This window comes from Pseudopodoces humilis, chromosome 3 (genome assembly GCF_049639895.1).
Source record: "Pseudopodoces humilis isolate 2021_Gansu_Grassland_sample_001 chromosome 3, ASM4963989v1, whole genome shotgun sequence".
NCBI classification, from domain to species: Eukaryota; Metazoa; Chordata; class Aves; order Passeriformes; family Paridae; genus Pseudopodoces; species Pseudopodoces humilis.
The window spans coordinates 45,722,396-45,742,347 of NC_142202.1; the positions used below are offsets into that span (position 1 = coordinate 45,722,396).

The following is a 19,952-nucleotide window of genomic DNA, read 5'->3' on the forward strand; positions in this document are numbered from 1 at the left end:
AGCTTCTAATTAAATTTAAAAAATGGTAACACTAAAGCAATAATCTTGAGATGTATATGTACAGATCTGTACACTTCTCTGTGTTGTACTATCTCTGTGTTTTATTTTCAGCGCCCTTGAATCGATTCTGTGTTAAACAGAAGTTTAGTAATATGTATTTTTTTTTCTTTGTATGTATTTATTGTTCATTCTATGACTATTTTTAACAAACCTGCTTAAAATTTCATGGGTTTAATTTCAAATCTAAGTGTTAAGGAATTCTATATGTACTCCACTGCTGTGCTGTCTTCCCAGCATCTGAAAAATGTTTAGTGTTGCTACCAGTGAGGTCAACACTTTTCCCATTTACTTGAGCAAGATAAAGCTAGATTGCATCTTGCTTTCTGCTTTGGATAGTCAGTTTTCTTTATTTTCAGAACAAAAATGCAGTTTCACACTGAGTAAAAAAGCCATTCTCCTGCTGCTTGGTTTCATCTATAGCTGCATCAGTTTCACTGGTGATGTTGCAATTCACTACTCACTTTCTGTCCCCTGTGTGTTCCACAGAAGTACGAACAGGAACTGTTCAAACTGGCTTTGCCTTGTCTCAGTGCAGTTGCAGGGGCCTTACCTCCAGATTATATGGAATCAAATTATGTCAATATGATGGAAAAACAGTCTTCGATGGATTCAGATGGGAACTTTAATCCTCAACCTGTTGATACCTCAAAGTAAGGAATTATTTTGTTGCACCTGGGGTGTTTTGATCATGACTGTGTAAAAGAGGGGGGAGTCTGCTGTTTGGTGTGATATAGACTTAAAGCTTCTCTGCTGAATGCTTAATTTATAAATAAAATTGAGATCTTACCCTTTTTATTTATGTATTTATTTTAAATCTAGTAAAGCAATAACTAGCAAGTTACATCATTAATATCTCGGCCCCTATAGAATATTTTTAATGCATTTTTTCCCCAGAGATAGAGCTATCCAATTGTCTTTGTATGTCTGCTGCAAAAAACCAGCATCCTCTTAGGAGCTGAAAAAGTAAACAAGTGTACATCGTGCCTGTCATGATTAACATTTATCAAGACGCTAATTCCAATTTGTGTGAATGACAGTGTACCTACAGAAAATTGTTTGATTGTGCCTTCACATAATCTTTTTTACTATGAATAATGGCAATTGGGCAGAATAATCTTCATTCTCTCTGGGCAGTCTGGCTCTGGCCATGCTTTTTTAAGTATATTAGCTAGACAAAGAATGTATCTGAATGGAAATTTTCTGCCCTGATATTTGACTGTAGCAGGTGTGCCATTTCCTTTTGTAAAGAATAGTCTTATAGAAGTGTGGCTATGCACTATATCTTAAAAAATACCTGTTGTAAAACAGGAAACAGCAAATGTTGTAAAACATTTGCTTCACTTGCCCCTGTGACCTTTCTGCCTGTATTAACATTCAGCACACAGGATGTTGTCAATAGATTGACACTTTCCTTACAGCAGGCTTGTACATGTATGCACATCTAAATACAGCAGTAAAAGTCATATTCCAATCTGGAGTATAGAAAGGACATCCATGACCATTTAAATTAATTTTTCTAAGATGCAGTTAAAAAATATGAAGATTTAACACAATTTCTTAAGAATATTATATTATTTAACTGAGGATTTATCTGGTGTCATTTCAGAAAAAAATTGTAGATAGCTAGAATAGATTTGAAAAACTCAGAAAATGTTACCGAAATTATATGTCACTTTCATTGCTATAGGAGTCAATAGTTCTGTGATGTTTCAAGAGAAAGACAGAACTGCTGCTATCATTGTAACCTCCAAACTATCCTATATTCTTTTAGCACAGAAATCAACATTTGCTTACTAGTACTGGACCTATTTGTGTGAAGGGATAGATAATGGAATGTTAGTGTACTTGTAATTTTTTTTTCATTTCTGAATTATTTGAAATATTATAATATTAATAGAGTTTTCCTCAAAATACTGTCTTTCAAACAATAAAAACAACCTGCTGACAGTGCTGGATGAATGTTTTCTGACCCTTGTGTATGTATGTGAGGCTTTTGCAAACTGTTACTCTGACATAATTTGGTTTTACATTTCTGCTTTTTCCACCTTAAGACTGAAAATCCATACTTCTGATTCACAGTAGATGGCACCCTAACACTACTCATACTGAAATTCTTTATGTTAGGAGGGAAGATATTATTTCATCAGTGATCAAAAGTAGTTGCTCTCATTTGTAGCAATGCTGGTGAAGTGAACAACTGATATTTGATATTTTTTTGTTAATATAAAAAATAGATAATGTTTCAAAAGGGACTGTTAACACAGTTTATAATGCACATGTGCAATAAGGTACTACCACATTTCTGAGACTATAAGTTGTAGTTATGGCTTTATTACAAAGAAAATATGGGACAAAAAGCACTAGTGCTTGATCTCATTAATTTTTCCCTGCACGTTTGGAAGAAGTTAATTTCCTACAACAGCTGTGGTTGTCATTCAGTGCCCATGAAATAATTCAGGTATCTTCCTTGATTTAACTGGGCCTTGGAGCAAACTGTATGTGAGAAGAGCAGCACAGGAAAGGGTCTGTGCATTATTTATTATTTATTTTGAAGTTTGTTTTATAACAAAAGCATTCCGTTTTAGTCTCTGTGATATAATGCTGATTTTCTTTTAATTTTCAGCATTACAATCCCTGAGAAGCTAGAATATTTCATTAACAAATATGCAGAACATGCTCATGACAAATGGTCAATGGAAAAGGTAAAATCTACATTCCTCTTAAAGCAAAACCATATTTTTTATTTGAATAAATTTATTCTCTAAAATATTTTATTCTGAATGTTACTATTTTTCATAATGCTACAAGTTGATATGTAGGTAAGATACAGACATACTGTTTTCTTGAAATATATTTGGGGGAAATTTCTGTACGTGCATATGAGTATTTCAAACTAGTGTTTAATAATTTCATCATTTCTGTTGCTGACTTTTGAGTAAATATACTGGCTAATTGTTGAACAGTTTTATGGACCTGAATTTTCTTTTTTTTTTTTTTTTAACCAAATCAGCTGTTTAGCCTTTTTATTACTTTGTGCATTTTGTTTATCCAGTGTTAAAAAATAGTCCCTTGACTGTAGCACAGTAGTCTGCTTTATAAAAACCTTTGAAAGAAAAATGTAGTGATATGGTTGCTTTGGTAATGGTTACTTTGCAAAAAGATGACATGCTACATAATTCATATCTTAATTTGTAGATAATATAAATGTTGGTTGAGAAAATGTTGAGAAAATAGAAGAAAGGAAACTTTAAGAGAACAGCTCTGCAGAAGCATTATTCAGTTAATTTCTACCAATGAGAAAGATTTTTCATAAATTTTTGCATTTCCCCATTTTATCTTTATTGCTGTTTTCAGTTTGCCAATGGATGGACCTATGGTGAAACATTTTCTGAATCTGCAAAAGTGCAGCCATTAATGAAACAATATAAGTTGCTGTCTGAAAAGGTAAGGGATTTGTTCATGCTTGATCCAGGTTTGCTGAAATATCACTGAAAATATTGTCTTGTCTTTTTACCAGTTTAAGAAAAAAAAGATTTGCACTATGTTAGCTAATGTGTGGTTGTTGCCTTTTCAAAATCCTGAAAATATATAGAAGGGTTTTATTGTACAATAGATAAATAAATAGGCCACTCAAACCTTTTCTCACATAGCTGAATCTACATGGGATAATTTATGGTGAAATCAAAGTGTGGTATTGCCACTCTGTTTCTGCAGTCGGGTCATACAGGATTTATAAGCCTTCTTGCTTAGTGAAGACTTAGATTCAGGCTTTGTCTGGTCTCCAGCAGAAAACCCCAAAGATGATTAGACATCTGGAGAACTTGATATAAATGAAGCAATGCTGAAGGAACTGGGTTTGTTCACCTTAAAGAAGAGAAAGTTGCTGGACATAAGGTCTTGGTTTCCCGGTTCCTAAGCATTATTTACAGAGAAGATGGATGTGCTCTCTTCACAGGGGTGCACAGTGACAGGAGAAGAGGCAATGGGTGTAAGCTTCTTTAGCAGAAATGCTTTATGAAAATCCTTATCTTGATGGCTTAAACATTGGAATAACTTGCTCAAAGAGGTGGTGAAATCACTATGCATGTTGACACAGCAAGACCTAGATAACTTAATCTTGATAGCCCAGTTAGGTACCTTATCTGACCTCAACAGAAGGTAGAGGCAGAAGATGCCCAGAGTTCTCTTTCAACACAGACTTGTTTATGATGCTATGATTATGGTTTTTTGGTTCATGTAGCAGATAAAACACTATGTTACTCCTGATGATTTCTTCTCCACCCTTGATTTCATGTCTGAGAATGCTATTAGCACGGTTATCCCTGATATTATCAGCTTCCTGCAGGGCCAGCCAGAATTCTTCTCCCTGCCTCTGAAATTATAAACTTTAATTACAAACTTAAATTATAAACTTTTTCATATCTATATGATTTATTTGCATAATTTCAGTAACCCTGAGCCATAATGGTTGAATTCAGCAGATTTCTTTGCATGTCAGTATAACCAGGAAAAAGTCTAATAGTTACTTTTTGCTCTGTACAGCGACATAATAAACAAGTTAATTATTGCATGTACATTCTTCTAGGAGAAAGAAATTTATCGATGGCCAATCAAAGAATCACTAAAAACCATGCTGGCATGGGGATGGCGAATTGAAAGGACACGGGAAGGAGATTCCATGGCGCTCTATAATCGGACGCGTCGCATATCTCAAACCAGTCAAGTAAGCCACTTCACTAAAAACTTTGTGTTACTCTCTATTAATAATAATCACCTTTTCAAAGGAAGCCTTTGAACTTTTACAGCTCTGTATGCTTGTGCATATGGAAATATTATCACACATAGGAAAAAAAGCCTGGACACTTATTTTTAAAGCAAGAGCTGCCTGTTACTGCATAATCCATAGAGTAAAGGCTGACGATGCCCCTTTTCTAACCACACTTCTTGTGTCAGTGGCTTGTCATCCAGGGAACCTCTGTCACTTTTAACCTTCCTTTCACCATTTGTGGCAGTTGTAATGAGCAAACCTCTGACAAATTTAGGCAGTAAAAAGAAAGAATAAAAAAATGGTGATGTTTTCTGGGTGGGGAGGAGGGACAGAAGGTAAAAGATAACTACTTATAGGTTCTAGTCCTAAATGTAGAAATAAGGTTGAAAAGCTAAATTAAAAGTTTGATTTTTGCCTGAATTCACCTTAAACTAGTTTGTGTGAGATTTTGCCTGCTGAGACAAAAAGAATCTCTAGATAATGCAGAGATTTAATAATAACTTTATCCTCGTCCACAATAAGTTCAAACCCTGAATGAGTTCAAGTGAAATTTGTATTTAAATGAAAGGGATTTGTGTCTGAAGGCCGTCTGTCTTTGGGAACAAACTCTGTTGCCCTTCACCTAATTCTCACTGCAGTTTACCACCCCTGATATATTTTCATCTGGGCCACAAAAAAATCCTTCTGCCCTCTAGAGATCTAAAAGTGAAAATTTCTCAATTACTTTCAGTATCTTGTTAGCATTAACTTCATACAAAATACTTGTGTAACTCCACTGTTTTGCACATTTGTCATTCAGATCTCTGTAGATACAGCCCATGGTTACACTCCTCGAGCAATTGACATGAGCAATGTCACCCTCTCCAGAGACTTACATGTAAGTCAGAAACACCTAAAATGCTTACAGTTTGTTTTACAGTCTAATTTTGTCTGTTTTGCTAGTTTATTTGAAACAATTTGGTACCAAATATTTCCTATTTTGATATGCTTTGGGCTTGGTGGGGGCTTTTTGGTCTTTTTCAGTATTGCTCTCTGATCCTCTGTTGCTTAAAAAACATGGTTCATGTTGAAAACCTTCAAAATTTTCTTTAGTCCTAGACTGATTTTCCCACTTCACTTTGTGAACATGTGTCATTTTGAAGAGAATCCTTTTTAGAAGAGCTAGCAGCATCAAATCTTTCTGTTTCCATTTATATCTCCACCATCTTCCCAAAGCATTTTGTCAATGCTCTTTTTATCTCTAAACTGGAGGAATAAGAATCAGAAACCATTAAGTACAATGAGAATAGAGAATGAAGGAATTGGAGGTAGGATTTTGACAGAAGTGTCATTAAGTAGCTGTTATTTGGACTGATATGTTTTAGTTGATAATCTGTTCCTGTCATTAGATACAATTTCTTTCATGGTGTTTGGTGGAGTATAGAGCTAGGTTTTACAGTCTACTAATTTCCTGTGAGTATAATTGCAATGCAATTATTGTACTAATATTGTACTGATATTGTACTAAGGCATGTACTAAATAGCTTTAAATTAGTTAGCATGAGCGTTTGTAGTGGTCTAGTGATGGCAACATGGTGTTCAAAGCTGACTACAATAGAGTCCTGAAACACAGGCTTAACTTTGCCCATATTGAGCTTTGCCATAGTGCAAGCAAGCAGTGTAGTAAATTAATTGACTAACTGGGCAGTATATACTCTACTGTACCTCTAAACACATTCTCATATTGGATTTCTACTCCTTGATTTCTGTCTTGCAGTTTCCAGTTTCATAGCTTTAGCAGTTTTAGATTGCTGACTATCTTTAAAAGAATTTTCTGCCAATTAACTGTCAGTAGATTGCTGATCATTCCAAAGAATGCATAAAATTGATAATGGAATAACTGCCTCTACCATTACATTCTTATTTTAAATTGATGACAAAGATTCCTTACACCTATGACATTTAATTTTTGTATAAACTCAATATAGTTGAAAGAATTTGCAGACTTTATTTAATGCTCAGGAAGCAGCTCATGATGTGAACATCATCATAGTATTATAATGCAGTAAAGCAAGCCCAGATAAAAGTAACCATCCCATCCTGCCACAGGTCACATAGAAAGGGCACTGGAACTTCTGTTAGTCCCTTGCTTATTTTTTTTATGCTGCACCCTCTAACTCTTGTCATTATTTGTATTTCTCTTGTAGCCCTTATCTTTAAGGCAGAAATTGTTGGCTTTTTTTTTTTTTTTTCCCCTATGAAGAGAGGTTTTCTTTGAACCCAGCTTCAGAATCTGTTATTTAAAAGCTAAACAAATTTAATTAAAATGCAATTTCAGCTATTAATTGTCCTGATAAAGATATTGAGTAAATCTCTAAACATGTTGGGTATTAATGAGATCAGAGTTTTAAAAATTAACTATGTATAGTTTTGAACATTTTAGAAAACATTTAATATCTTTCAAGTTGGAGTTGAGGGTTAGCTAGCAAGAATCATGAACATGTCTTAAACTGTAAGTCTGCAAAATATTCCTCATTTTGGTCTTAAGTCACCTGGTTACATCCTAGCTCCATGAACAGCTAGGTTTTGCTCTAAAAACATCTTCATAGTGCTTTGCTTTTCTAGGTGCTATGAAAACACAGACTACTGTGCTTCCCTTTAAAATCCTAATCGTAATTTTCAAAATACCAGGATCAGAGTGTGCATAATAGAAGGCATCTACCATACAGAACAGAAATGTATCATAATTTATTCACTGAAAAAAAGTTTATGGAACAAATTGTCTTATGGACAGATATGATCTGGCTGAAAAGGTTCTGAATTCATTAGTATTATCAAAAATAAAAAAAATAATATTGAGAAATACTCAAAATCCTTACTGAAGATGAGAAGGTTTCTGTAGGTTCATGAAAGAAATGTAAAGTGAAATCTGCAGTAAATTCCACCTCTCTATACAATCAGAGAGTACACAACCAGGAGGACAGTGGAGGTGGTTTAAAAAGTTGTTTCATGTTGAAACACTTCATGATAGGTAGACCCTGAAGAGCTTGTCTGTTCTGCTTGGTTCGGGGTCTAGCTTCTAGCTCACCAGTCTGAAGGAGTTTGTTCTACAGGAAGAATATATCAACTAATTTATGCTCTGAGTGGTTGGTGGTTTCAACAGTGTGATCACAGGAATGAGCACAGTGTCCACAGAGAAGAAGCTACGTCCATAATTCATAATTCATAATTAGTCTGCCACAGGCAGCAATAACAATGTTTATTCAGTCCTCTGGCTTGTTGTTCTCTCTCTCCCTTGACAGTGCCTTCAAAGAGTTCTTTTTGGCCTTGTTTTAAGAATTAATTCCCACACCTGACACCCCAGTATTATTCCAGACTGTTCTTTTTGTGGCTTTGTTTTCTGTAACAGTTCTTTCTTCAGCACCAGGTTCCTGACTCTTATACCCAAGCTGATTCTACCCAATTCTATATAATATTTTTTTCAGTAAAAACTTGTTTCCAGTGAACCATTACACTGTAACTGTATTAAACTTCCCAGAGAACAAGACTTGTTATTTAATATCAGTCACAAACTTGTCCTTCTTGAGAGCTATTCATTGCAACCCACATGACTAAGGTCTCCATTTTCCTAAGGCTATGGCTGAGATGATGGCTGAAAACTACCATAACATATGGGCAAAGAAAAAGAAACTGGAGCTCGAAGCAAAAGGTAATGTTAACTATAGGTATTTATAGTATTTTAAGTTTTCTGTGACTACCTTAAGTCACGCATTTCAGAAAACATTAAAAATAAGAAAAAGGAGCAGCAAATTTAAATTGACAAAGAAGAAACAATGAAGTATCTATTCTTGACTGTGATTTTTTGTACCTGAAAAATTGTCGTAGTATCAAGAGTAACTGTTCTTGTTTAAGTATACCAATTAAAATATATCAAGGGAAGGAAACTCAAAGGCTGTAAATAAATTTAAGCCACATTAATCCATTTTTCTTCTAGCATTAATATTTCAAACTAATACTCAGTGGACTATAATTTCATTGGTATTGCTTCTTTATTGCAGGTAGATCTAAAGGGTGTTTCCTAAGTACTGCACATATCGTGTGTGGAATTGACAAGTGGAAAAACCTAGAGCAGATACTTGATTCCATATAAAAATTTCATGTGCTTCATGATCTCTGCCTATCTAAGTGATTTTTTTTTCATCTGTTGTGTAATTTACTGCTTTTCCTCTGTGTTAAAAGCATTTCTTTATTTGTGTTAAAGCTGATTGTTTTATTCAGTTAATATTATATTAACACATGGAGAAAACAAATTCTCAGTTGCAAATTATTGATGCTTGGGTTTTGCCTTATCTGAAGGTGTCTAGTTGTATATTGTGTATACCAAAGTTGGTCTAAATTTGTAAAATTCAAAAAAAGGTGTAGCAGTTAAGATTTTATAAAAAAAGCAAAGTTCTATCTGGAAGTGCCTTTGATAAACACTTTAAATTGCCATGCTTTTAATTATACTTCCTGTTAATATAATTTTTATATTATTCCTTTTCTTATTACTTGAGGATATTATTTCAGGATTCCTTCTTATTACTTGAGGATAAATAACCTCAGTACAGGCCAAGTTTGGGAAGTCATAGGCTACAGAAAGATGAGCTATTTCAATTTTTCAACTGCATTTCACAGCTTTGAAAGTAGAATTTTGCCTATGAGAAGCACTTCAATGAGAATACTCTGTAGTATTTGTGTTGTGCAGTATGGGAAGGCTGGAGGTGGCTGTAGTGGTTGAAAGAGAGGCTTCTGATGCAGAGTTTTGGTATGTGAAAAGTAGATGAATTTGTCAGCTGAGCAAAACTTGGCCTTCAAAAATTCTAAAGGTTTTCCTCCAGTATATTTATATCCTAGTTTGTTTTTTTTTATTTTTTAACCTGTGTGTAAATAACAAAAGAATAATTTGGGCTTATATGCATTTTGCCTATCTGTCTCCAGCTGCCATGTGGTACAATTGCATCATGCTGGTGATAAGAGAATAAAATCCAACCACTCCAGTGTTAAAGACTGTACTTCCTAAGACAAATCGAGTCTAAACAGAAAAACCCAATCCACCATCTGACTTGCCCACTAGGTTATCATTTTGCATGTACTTAAATTGATTCAGGCAGAACTAATTGAAAAGTTCAGGATATGTAGCTTAAAAAAAATCATCCAGTAATATGTCTTCAATATTTTCTATAGGGAATTTGTTCCTTTTAAAAAATACTATTATTTTAGATAGTTTCTTTAATGCTTTTTCGGAGATAAATCTTATCATTACCCTAATAGTTTCCTGGGGTTTCAGAGCAATTGCCATATGAATTTATTGTGTTATGTTATGCGATGCTGATTTTAGAAGCTGAACTCCTAAGAATGTTCCTTTTTTATGCAGATATTTATATTAACAATAGCAGCATTTTTTCCTTCCAAGTTAAATATCTACATGCAGTAGATATCAATATATCAAATTTTAGTTGGCAATACAATGAAGCTTATTCTGTTTACCTCTGGTTTTGCAGCATTCTTTTGATCCTGCTGGACAGCTGTGTGAACCATCTTTGAATGATGTATTCTAATTTTCTGTCTTTAATTTATTACTATAAAGTAGAACTGTATCACTTTAATATATTTTTAGATACTTTTATATCTTGCTAAACTTGATAAGCCCTATCACTAGGATGTTTAAAATCAGGACTTTATGTATGCTTATGTATTTGTTTATATATGGGGTTTTTTTTAGGAAATGATGTATTATTTATTGAAATATTTTCAGTTTCAGTAAATGAAGTTGCAGTTATGATAAATGTTTGTAACAGTTAACTACATTTTTTTCTTTCTTAAGAATTTTCTGCAGTAGGTTCAACATAATTAGCTGGTACTTGTAGCAAATATGTTAGAACAATGTAACCATATCTAAAGTTTCTATCTGAATATTTTTTATGGTTTGTGTAAAACAGACAAGTATATTGTTATTTCAGGCTAGAATTTACTGTAATGTGCTGTGTATAGTACTTTCATATACTAGGACCTGCCATGTCAACAGATAACTCTTTAATTTTTAATTCTCTTGATGCTCTATAGTAGGAGGAGGCAACCATCCCCTTCTTGTTCCTTATGATACACTCACAGCCAAAGAAAAAGCCAAAGACAGAGAAAAAGCACAGGATATTCTGAAATTTCTACAGATTAATGGATATGTTGTCTCCAGGTAATTCTCAGTTCTCTGCTAATGTCACAGAAGGTTTCTAATAGTCCTCAGTGGTTGTTTTTTTGTTTTGTTTTGTGGTTTCATTGGTTGTAGTGGGGATTTTTGGTTTCTGTTATTGCTTGTTTTTTAAAGTTTCCTATGTCAAACCAGAACTCTATGATCATTTTTTTATGTTTCAGTACCTGGGAATAAGGATGTGCTCCTTCATATAAAACACAGTAAGGAAGAAATGGATTGCAGAGTTAATAGCAAGGTTTTTGGAAGGCATGTACAGAGTTCTCCAGAATCTCTGCATGTCTTCTATCCTCACTCTCAATATTGCAGCTTTTTCTTTCTGACATGTGTCCATGCATCCAGCTGTTAGTAAACTTAATTAGCTTTCTACAAGTGATGGAATTACTAAGTCTTAGTTACAGGTTTATGCACATCTTCAAGCACATGTCCCTCTCTAAAGGAATTTCTAGACAATTGGTTAGATAAGACAGTTTTATTTCTAAAATGTATGAATCATTTATTTCAGTTGAGTTCACAGTTTTATTAAAATATTTTAAAAGTGAAAAATGATGTTTTAAAATAATTTTTAAACAATCCACAGTGTATATGTAACAATAGTGAATAGTCTTAAGAACAACATGCATAATTCATTTTAATATGGTGTATTTACCTCCTAAATGTAGCATGAATAAAATTTTAATTAATTTGGAGTCTTTTCTACCTCATCAGAATGACTTAGGAAATCAGAATCACTAGAAAAGGCTGAAGGCATATCTGAGCCTTGCATGACTTGAACATTAGTAAGTGAATGAAACAGTCACTGAGATCAATTTAAGTAATCACTGTGAATTTATTATCCTTGCACATCTACTTAAAATCTGCCTACTTCCATTCTTTTCTATCACACATGAATTCCAACCTGTTTCTGGAGTCCCACAGTTAATCTAAATAATTTTCAAAAAATCTTTCAGGTTAGCTGGAATAATTGAGTTTGCTTCCTGTCAATGCAGTAGGATGTACAAAGCAGGATGTCAGACAGCAAAGGTTTCTTTTCTTATTCCCTGTCAAAACAATTGGCTGTATTCAGGAGTACTAACCCTTTTTATTCCTGTTAAACACAAGTGAAAAGTGGCTTTTGGGGTTTTTTAGGGAGTGGAAGGCCAAGAGGGATGGTTAAATAACCATTAACTTGGGCACACCCATGGTCTAATAACTAGTCCTTGCTACATCTGCACCCTCCCGTGCTGGTTAAATGCAGCCTTTTCCATGATGTTAAACTCAATGTACTTTCTGCACCTTTGGCAAGTGCCTTGTCTAAACAAACAAGGGTCTGATTCATGTTTTAATGTGGTCTGCTCACCACTGTACTTTCTGCAATAGCCTTGCTCACATTTCTTTACAGTCTTTATTTGGCAGTGACCATTTGGGTCTCTGCAGCGCCATACAAAACAGCTTTAGGGAAGATAGACACATTTGCCCCCTGCCCAGCCTGCAGCACTCAGGCCCAATTCAGCTGCTGGTGCAGAAACTCCCACTTATCTTACTGGCGCTTCTCCTTCACATTAACTGGAAGTTTTTTAGACCAGCATTCCCACCCCAGTGGCAGGCAACCAGGACTTCCAGTTTCTGGAGTTGCAGATGCTGCTTTGTGCCCTCGACTGTCTGACTCCAATGGCTGCTACCAAATGCACTTACTCTAGTCGCCTGCTGAAGCTGCCACTCGGGGCTCAAGGTGTGTGGGGCCCATAGAGATGTGTCCCCAAAGCTGTGGCATCTCCAGCTATTGATTCTTGAGACCTTCATTCACCCCATTTATCACAGATCTGGGGGCACCTATACCCCAAGCATGACTCCAGTTGCTGGCCCACTATCCAACTCATGCTGGTTTTGCAGTAGCTGCCATCAACTCCTGACAGCACATGGGACAGTGAGTGACATACAGAGATACAGGTGTGAAAGCATTTCATAAGAATATAGGACAAACTCTAGTGGTGAAGTACAGGGCTCAGTTAGTCAATTGATTTGACAATTTACATGTGACCAGCTATTTTGAAATCTGTTTTTGTCTTCTCTGCACTTTGCTCTTTCTTGATTCTTCCTCCCTGTACAGTCTGTCATTGCTTTGTGTACTGAGCTGCCTCAAATAATTCAAATTCTCATGTCCCTTCCTCTTAGGAGTTCCAAAGTTCAGGTGGCCCTCTCCAAAGTTGTGTATGAAGTTTCTTAATGGTCCCTTAGTTAGTAAACTTGAGACTTTGTTCTCCAGTGTTTTCTCCTTTATCTTTTGTCTACCAGGTTTGTGTCTCTAGGTGCATGCTTTCATTTAAAGCATAATTGTAGTTAACACAGTAGTTAACACAGGCAGTTCTATTCCATATATATGCAGTACATATACTTTTTAAACTTGCAACCCAGCTGAGTACCAGTATAACTTGGTGCATGAGTCAGGGGGAGATGAGGTGTGACTGATTTCCCTGCTGTTTAAGAATAGCTTTTTCATGTGCCATCAGTTAAGTCCTGATACTGTGTAAACAAGGCTTATACCAATGCCAGCTTGTTGCTAGGGACGTCATCCCATGCCATGGATTCACGCTTTGGAGATTCATTTTTGTGGAAAGAAGATGTGCTTTTTTTATATCAGACTAGTAATTAAGATGGATGGAATGTGCTGGAAAAACAATTCATTCACTTTGTTTTGGTTTTCCTCTGATTTTTCACAAATGCTACATAGCTCTTCAAAACTTTTCCATTGCAAGCAGACTTTTCAGGAAAAGTCATAGTGATGGATATTAGCTTTACTTCTAGTTTGATTGTTCAAATCAAAGTATTTTTTCAGCTTCCAAACTTCCTCACCCAAGAATCAGTCCCTGTAGGGAAATGTAAGATAGTAATGTCTTACAAGTAATGGAATGAAATTATAATAATAGTGTATTATTTTGATTGACAGGTGTGATTTTTTTTCTAGCTTTCTGGTTGGGAAATCCGGTTGTGTCTTAAAAAATTGCTCAAAATCTAAGCGTAAGAATGCTTTTTACTTCGAACACAAAAGAAATCTTATATTAATAAGCACGGGATCATTATCAGAGAAAATGGTGTTGGACTACACAGAAAAGTAAGATTGCTTTGAGTCCTGCATGTGTCAAAATTTACTCACTTCTTTTTACAGAGGACTTAAGGACCTGGAATTAGACACTCCTTCCATTGAGAAACGTTTTGCCTACAGTTTCCTTCAGCAGCTTATAAGATATGTGGATGAAGCCCATCAGTACATTTTGGAGTTCGGTATAGTACCCCTTGCACATTTTTTAAAACAATTATTAGCTAAGATGTCTGATGTTATAAAAACAATCAGAATTTTTTTTAAAGATTGATACATTTCTGGACTACTTTTCCCTTTATTTTCCTGTAGTTGATGAAGATCATGAATTTTAGAGTTACAAAACTGCCATTCATTTAAATTTCCCATATTCATTCATCAGATTAAAAATTTTCAGCTAAAATTTATAACTTTCATTCTTTGAAAAAGAAAACTGACTGCCCTCTTGCATTTATGCACAAAATGATAATCTCTCACATGTGCACAATAATTGTTACTATTCACATGTAATCCCTTTTTCAGAGAGCAAATGAAACCAGTCATTTGTACCACTTTGAAATTTTCTCTCAAAAAGGGAGTAGAGAAACCTCTTCAACAAACTCCCACAAGGGAATGGTCTTTCAGTAGCACCCAGCACATGTTTCGTCAACAGTGCTATGAAGGATTTAACTTTATCTGCTTCTGGTGAAGATAAAAAAATTACAAAAGCTTGGTGACCCAAGCCAGCTTCTTACATGAGCAGTAAAAGCCAAAAAAACTGGCCAGCAGGAGATGCTGCTCCTGTTGTGACCTTGGGAGTTGCAATGACATGTAACATACACTGTGCCTCATAAATGTAAATGACAGTAACAGGAACATCAGGAAGTTTGAATAGATTAAATAAATCTAAAAACCAATCTAGTTTTAATGTGAAACTTTGTCAAATTTATGAGCTATTGTATGCCATAGTTACTTACAATACCAAAAGTCTGGTCTTGATAACTCACCAGGCTACTTCTGCTGCTAATGCTCGATTACCATGGCTTCATCATTAACTACATAAATTGGGAATAACTGCAAGAATTATAATGATTAATTACTGAAACACTAGAAGAAACATTGGTGGAAGAAACACTGTTTGAGTCCCTCAGTAGATTAATGGAAAGAAGACATTAAATAAATTATAAATAGTTTGGGAACTGTAAGAAATTTTATTTTGAAAGAGATTTTATTTTTTATAGTAAAGGAAGAGTGAAGCAATTTAAATTTTAGTTGGGTAGAGCTAACCATTAAATTTGTCCTTTAGTACCAAGTTCATAAATGAGGAACGAAAATACATTAATTCCATTTTCTCCTGGGAACAACTGGAGAAAGATGTTTTATTAGAATCTGAGTTCAGGTTTTCAAATTGTCACCTGTAATAAGAAAAGATAAATACAGCACCAGATTTTTATCTCAGAAAAACATCCATCTCTCTTTGGACTATGAGATGCCCACACTTTTATGAAGATTTGGAAAATTATTCTTTATACATTTTATTCGCTGTTGCTTTTTCTGTAATGAGGTAGTCATAAAATACCGCTTTAAGTAGTGCCTATACTGTTTGAGGTACCTTAAATCTACATCTAAAGATGACCAGTATTATTTGTTTATAGTGTGCACTTCCTAAGAAAAATGCAGAGTAGACTGTAATTAGGATATACGACAGGCAACTTATTTTTCTTCTCTCTGCAGATGGTGGCAGCAGAGGCAAAGGAGAGCAGTTCCCATATGAACAAGAAATCAAGTTTTTTGCCAAAGTACAGTATATTTTTGCTTGTTCTTTGTCAACATGGTGATTAACAAAAGTGAGAGCATACTTGTGATGGTTTTAGTGTCAGTTACTGTTCTAGCGGTGTTTTTCTGTGTTAAATTTATTCTTTTATTAATTAAAAACAACAGTAATAAAAATAGCTTGAAAACAATGTGGGATGAAGTATAGATGTGGGAAGATTAGAGGACTATATTTTTTATGCTTGTTATTTCCTGCTCCTTATATGCATCCACTCTTATGATGTTATTCAAAAGCTCCCTATAGTTTCTGTTTTCCGGCTTAGTCGAATTTTGAAGATTTTTCTCTTTTACAATCTTCAGGCATATTAATATGAGCAATAGTTACTGGAATTAACACCACTGTGTATCTGTCAGTGTCATGGTAGTTATTTCTCTTGTTTTAACACCATGCTGCTGTCTCCCTCACAGAGTCACACAATGGCTGAGGTTGGAAGAGCCCTTTGCTTAGCAGTGTCATAGAACCATGTCCAGACATCTTTTGAGTATCTCCAAGGGCAGAGACTCCACAGTCTCTCTGGACAACCTGTGCCAGTGCACAGTCACAGCAAACCTATCATGTCTCAGTTTCTGCCCATTGACTGCGGTCCTGTCACAGTTGAAAAGAGCTTGGGTCCATCTTCATTATCCCCTCCCTTCAGATATTTACACACATTTATGAGATCCTCCCTGAACCTTCTCTTCTCTGGGTCCCAGATTCCTCAATCTCTTGTAATTTGGAAGATCCTCTGTTTCCTTAATCATTTTTGTGGCCCTTCACTGGACTCCCTTTAGTATGTCAGTGTTTCTCTTGTGCTGGGGAGCCCAGAACCAGATACAACACTTTAGATGTGGTCTCACCAGAATTGAGTAGAGAGGTAGAACCCCTTCCCTGGACCTGCTGACAAGCACTCTGCTTAGTTCAATCCAAGATGCTGTTGGCTGCCTTTGCAATAAGATTGCATTTTTGGCTCATGGTCTGTTTACTGTCCACTGAGGATCCCCTGGTCCTTCTCTGAAAAATTGCTTTTCAGCTGATCAGCCCTCAGCATGTGCTGGTAACTGGACTTACTCCTCCCCAAGTACAGGACTTTGCACTTCCCCTTCCCCTTCCTCCTGACAGTCATGAAATTCCTCTCAGCACAATTCTTCTTTTTCTGTCGTGATTTTGCACATTATCAACCAAGAAAATCTGCTGATGCCTTTCACACCTAAAGACTTGTATGATATTTGCATATTCAAAATGTCTTTTGAATTCATTAGTGAATAAGAAAAGGCAGCTGTTTGCAGCATTTTCTAACCCTGGTATCCTTTGCAGTAAGTTGCTATTTCAATGCCTTAGAGTACTTCCATGTGGTATTATTTGCCAAGCAGATTGACTCAGAAGCTAGCATTCCATGCTCTTGTGAACCATGATCCAAAAAGGAATCAATTTCATATTTTCTTTTTGATCATTTATTTTGGATCTCCTCCTGGGTGACACCTGTAGTGGGCACTGAGTAATAATCACCACAGGAAGTAAATAGGAAAACTTCTGTGGCACAAGCCCTTAGTAAGTGAGGTTGTTCTGGGAGTTTTATTTGAAAAACCTAGAACTAAGTGCTGTTAGCATGCTGACAGTTGTAGGTGAATTTTTTTACACCTACATTAAAAGGACTGAAGAGCAATAGTTGTATTTGGTTATGTGGGATACAAAAAATCTTAAATTGTGAGATAAAATTAAATTATACTTTCTGCCTTGTACACCTAAAAAAACCCACAGATAAGTCCCAGTAAATAATGTGATTCCCAGATAATGTAATTTTTTTTCTTCTGCCTTTCTTGATGACATATTAAGTGCCTTGCATATTAAATAAATTCAAAGGAATAGCAATTAAAGTAAAAATCCAAACAGATAGAAGTATTAAGACAGAAAATCTGTTAGAAATCTCCCATCTTTAATTGTGACTTGTACACAATGTATACAGAACATAGTAAAGAATGTCCTGAAATAACCACTTTTTCTGATATAATTTCAGGTTGTGCTCCCTTTGATTGATCAGTATTTTAAAAATCATCGCCTGTATTTCTTATCTTCAGCAAGCAGGCCTCTCAGCAGTGGAGGCCATGCCTCTAATAAAGAGAAAGAAATGGTGACAAGGTAAAGCTTAATGTTTATGTCTATGCATATGTGTTTTGGTCTTTAAAGAGCAGCAGTTGATTGTGGGAAAGTGAGAAGTGGGAGACACAGAGATATTTTTATGTACACACAAATTAAACATTTTTCATTTTGCTTTCCCGCTAGGAAAATTCATTGTATAAAATGGAGAGGAGTACAGAATTATTATTATATTATATATATTATTATATGCTGTTTAAAATGTGATTATTTTAGCATGAACTTCAATTTATCCTTATATCCAACAGTGAAACACTTGCACAGTCTGTGGCACAGAATATACAATTATGTATCAGTTTTCACTGTTAGAAATAGGTATATACTGAAACCATTATTTCTTCAAAATTTGATATTAGATTTATAAGCCAAACTTATTTGTAGCTGAGCTTCAATAAATATAATTGTTGATGTCCATCATAAAAATAAGGGAGTTGCATTCTTTCTGCTCTTTATAAATAGTAATAAATAGTAATAAATAAATAAATAGTAATAAATAATACTATCACAGAAATACTTGATTCTTTCCCTGAAGTTACTCTTTTATAAGACCATCTCTTTTAAGATGTTTTCATTTAATTTCAGTTCTGACCGAATTGAAACCCACATTTCCCATTTAGTGAGGTGGATTACAAACTTCACACAGGACCTCTGAGTATCTATTATGTGGGCATGTATGATGGTTGCCTTCTTGGCTATTCTTGGGCATGAACCTTGCAATAGTGTATTGCTGTATTTTGAGGCTGCAGCCAGTTGGTGGTCATACAGACATGCAGGGCTTGCAAGATTGTGTGAATACTGAGTGGGGTTTCTAGCACAATTAAGCTCAAGTAAGTAATGGCTGTCTTGATTGTGTCATCTCATGGACTAATCTGATCTGGCAGCTTATCTGAATGCTGTTCTTCAAGGGATTTAAAAATTGTATCAAAATTCATGCTTATAAATAATTTTCCAGTCTTATGAGCTGCTAATTTTCTGTCTGTAATGTTGGATAACAGCATTTTTACAGTTGTTAAGTCATGCCAACAAACTGCCTACTTCTGGAATGTCAGCTTTATCAGCATACCTGCTGCATAGAGATTCAGTATTTATGCACATATGCTCTATAGCTGTGTGAGATTCCCGAGCATATAGTCCTGCAAAAAGATCAGGGCTGCTTCTGTACTTGATTTGGTTATGTGCCATCCTGATGTGTCAGCCAAGGAGAAGAAAATAGATACAGGGAAATCTTGGATGAGTAATAGCTAATCTTATTGAGTTCTCCTACACAGAATTTGTTTCAAGCTAAGGGAAATTTCTGGCTGTTTTCCTTCTCCAGTGAAGATAAACTTGCATTCATTAAGCTATGGAAGAGTATAATTTTGGATATTGATAATTCAGTGAAAGTATTAGCATATGTAACAACCATTCCATATTTAGAAAATATAGTAAATCCAGATCTATTTTGCTGACAAATATAGGTCAGACTTCTTACTGAAAGTGGTGGCATTATATTCTGTTGTATTTGTAACCAACCTCTTCATGATTGGGGTTTTCAAATTTCTCATCCAGTAGACTATGTTACAAATTCTTGAACTACTGTAGTTGTATGAAATTGGTTCTGAACATCAATCTAGGTACTGGAAATCTGGAGTTATTCATGTATTTATTTGACCTCAACTAAAGACGCTAGGTAATAGTTTCAGTCTCACTTTGTAAAAGCATAGCATGTACTGCATGATACAGTCAGTTGAGTAACATTTGTATGTCAGAAGACAGTGAGTCTTTTATGTCTCTTCCAGAATTGACACAAAATCTATCTAATTTAATCTATAAAATTTATAACATGCTTCTCTACAGCTTTTCCTGTTGAACTTGGTGATCCAAGATCCTCATAAAAGAA

General features: G+C 35.1%; 1 protein-coding gene across 6 annotated transcripts in view; it reads left to right on the top strand.

Annotated features, from left to right (window-relative positions):
* RYR2 (ryanodine receptor 2) overlaps positions 1 to 19,952 on the top strand; it is a 380,370-nt gene that overhangs the window by 273,413 nt on the left and 87,005 nt on the right. For all 6 annotated transcript variants that reach the window (XM_088053181.1, XM_088053183.1, XM_088053184.1 and 3 more), the window contains 10 exons: positions 547 to 710; positions 2,684 to 2,762; positions 3,415 to 3,504; positions 4,646 to 4,783; positions 5,628 to 5,705; positions 8,441 to 8,516; positions 10,910 to 11,036; positions 14,197 to 14,312; positions 15,841 to 15,905; positions 17,934 to 18,055. In XM_088053181.1, the coding sequence (XP_087909307.1) occupies positions 547 to 710; positions 2,684 to 2,762; positions 3,415 to 3,504; positions 4,646 to 4,783; positions 5,628 to 5,705; positions 8,441 to 8,516; positions 10,910 to 11,036; positions 14,197 to 14,312; positions 15,841 to 15,905; positions 17,934 to 18,055 (1,055 nt within the window). The remainder of the gene's footprint in view (positions 1 to 546; positions 711 to 2,683; positions 2,763 to 3,414; positions 3,505 to 4,645; positions 4,784 to 5,627; positions 5,706 to 8,440; positions 8,517 to 10,909; positions 11,037 to 14,196; positions 14,313 to 15,840; positions 15,906 to 17,933; positions 18,056 to 19,952) is intronic.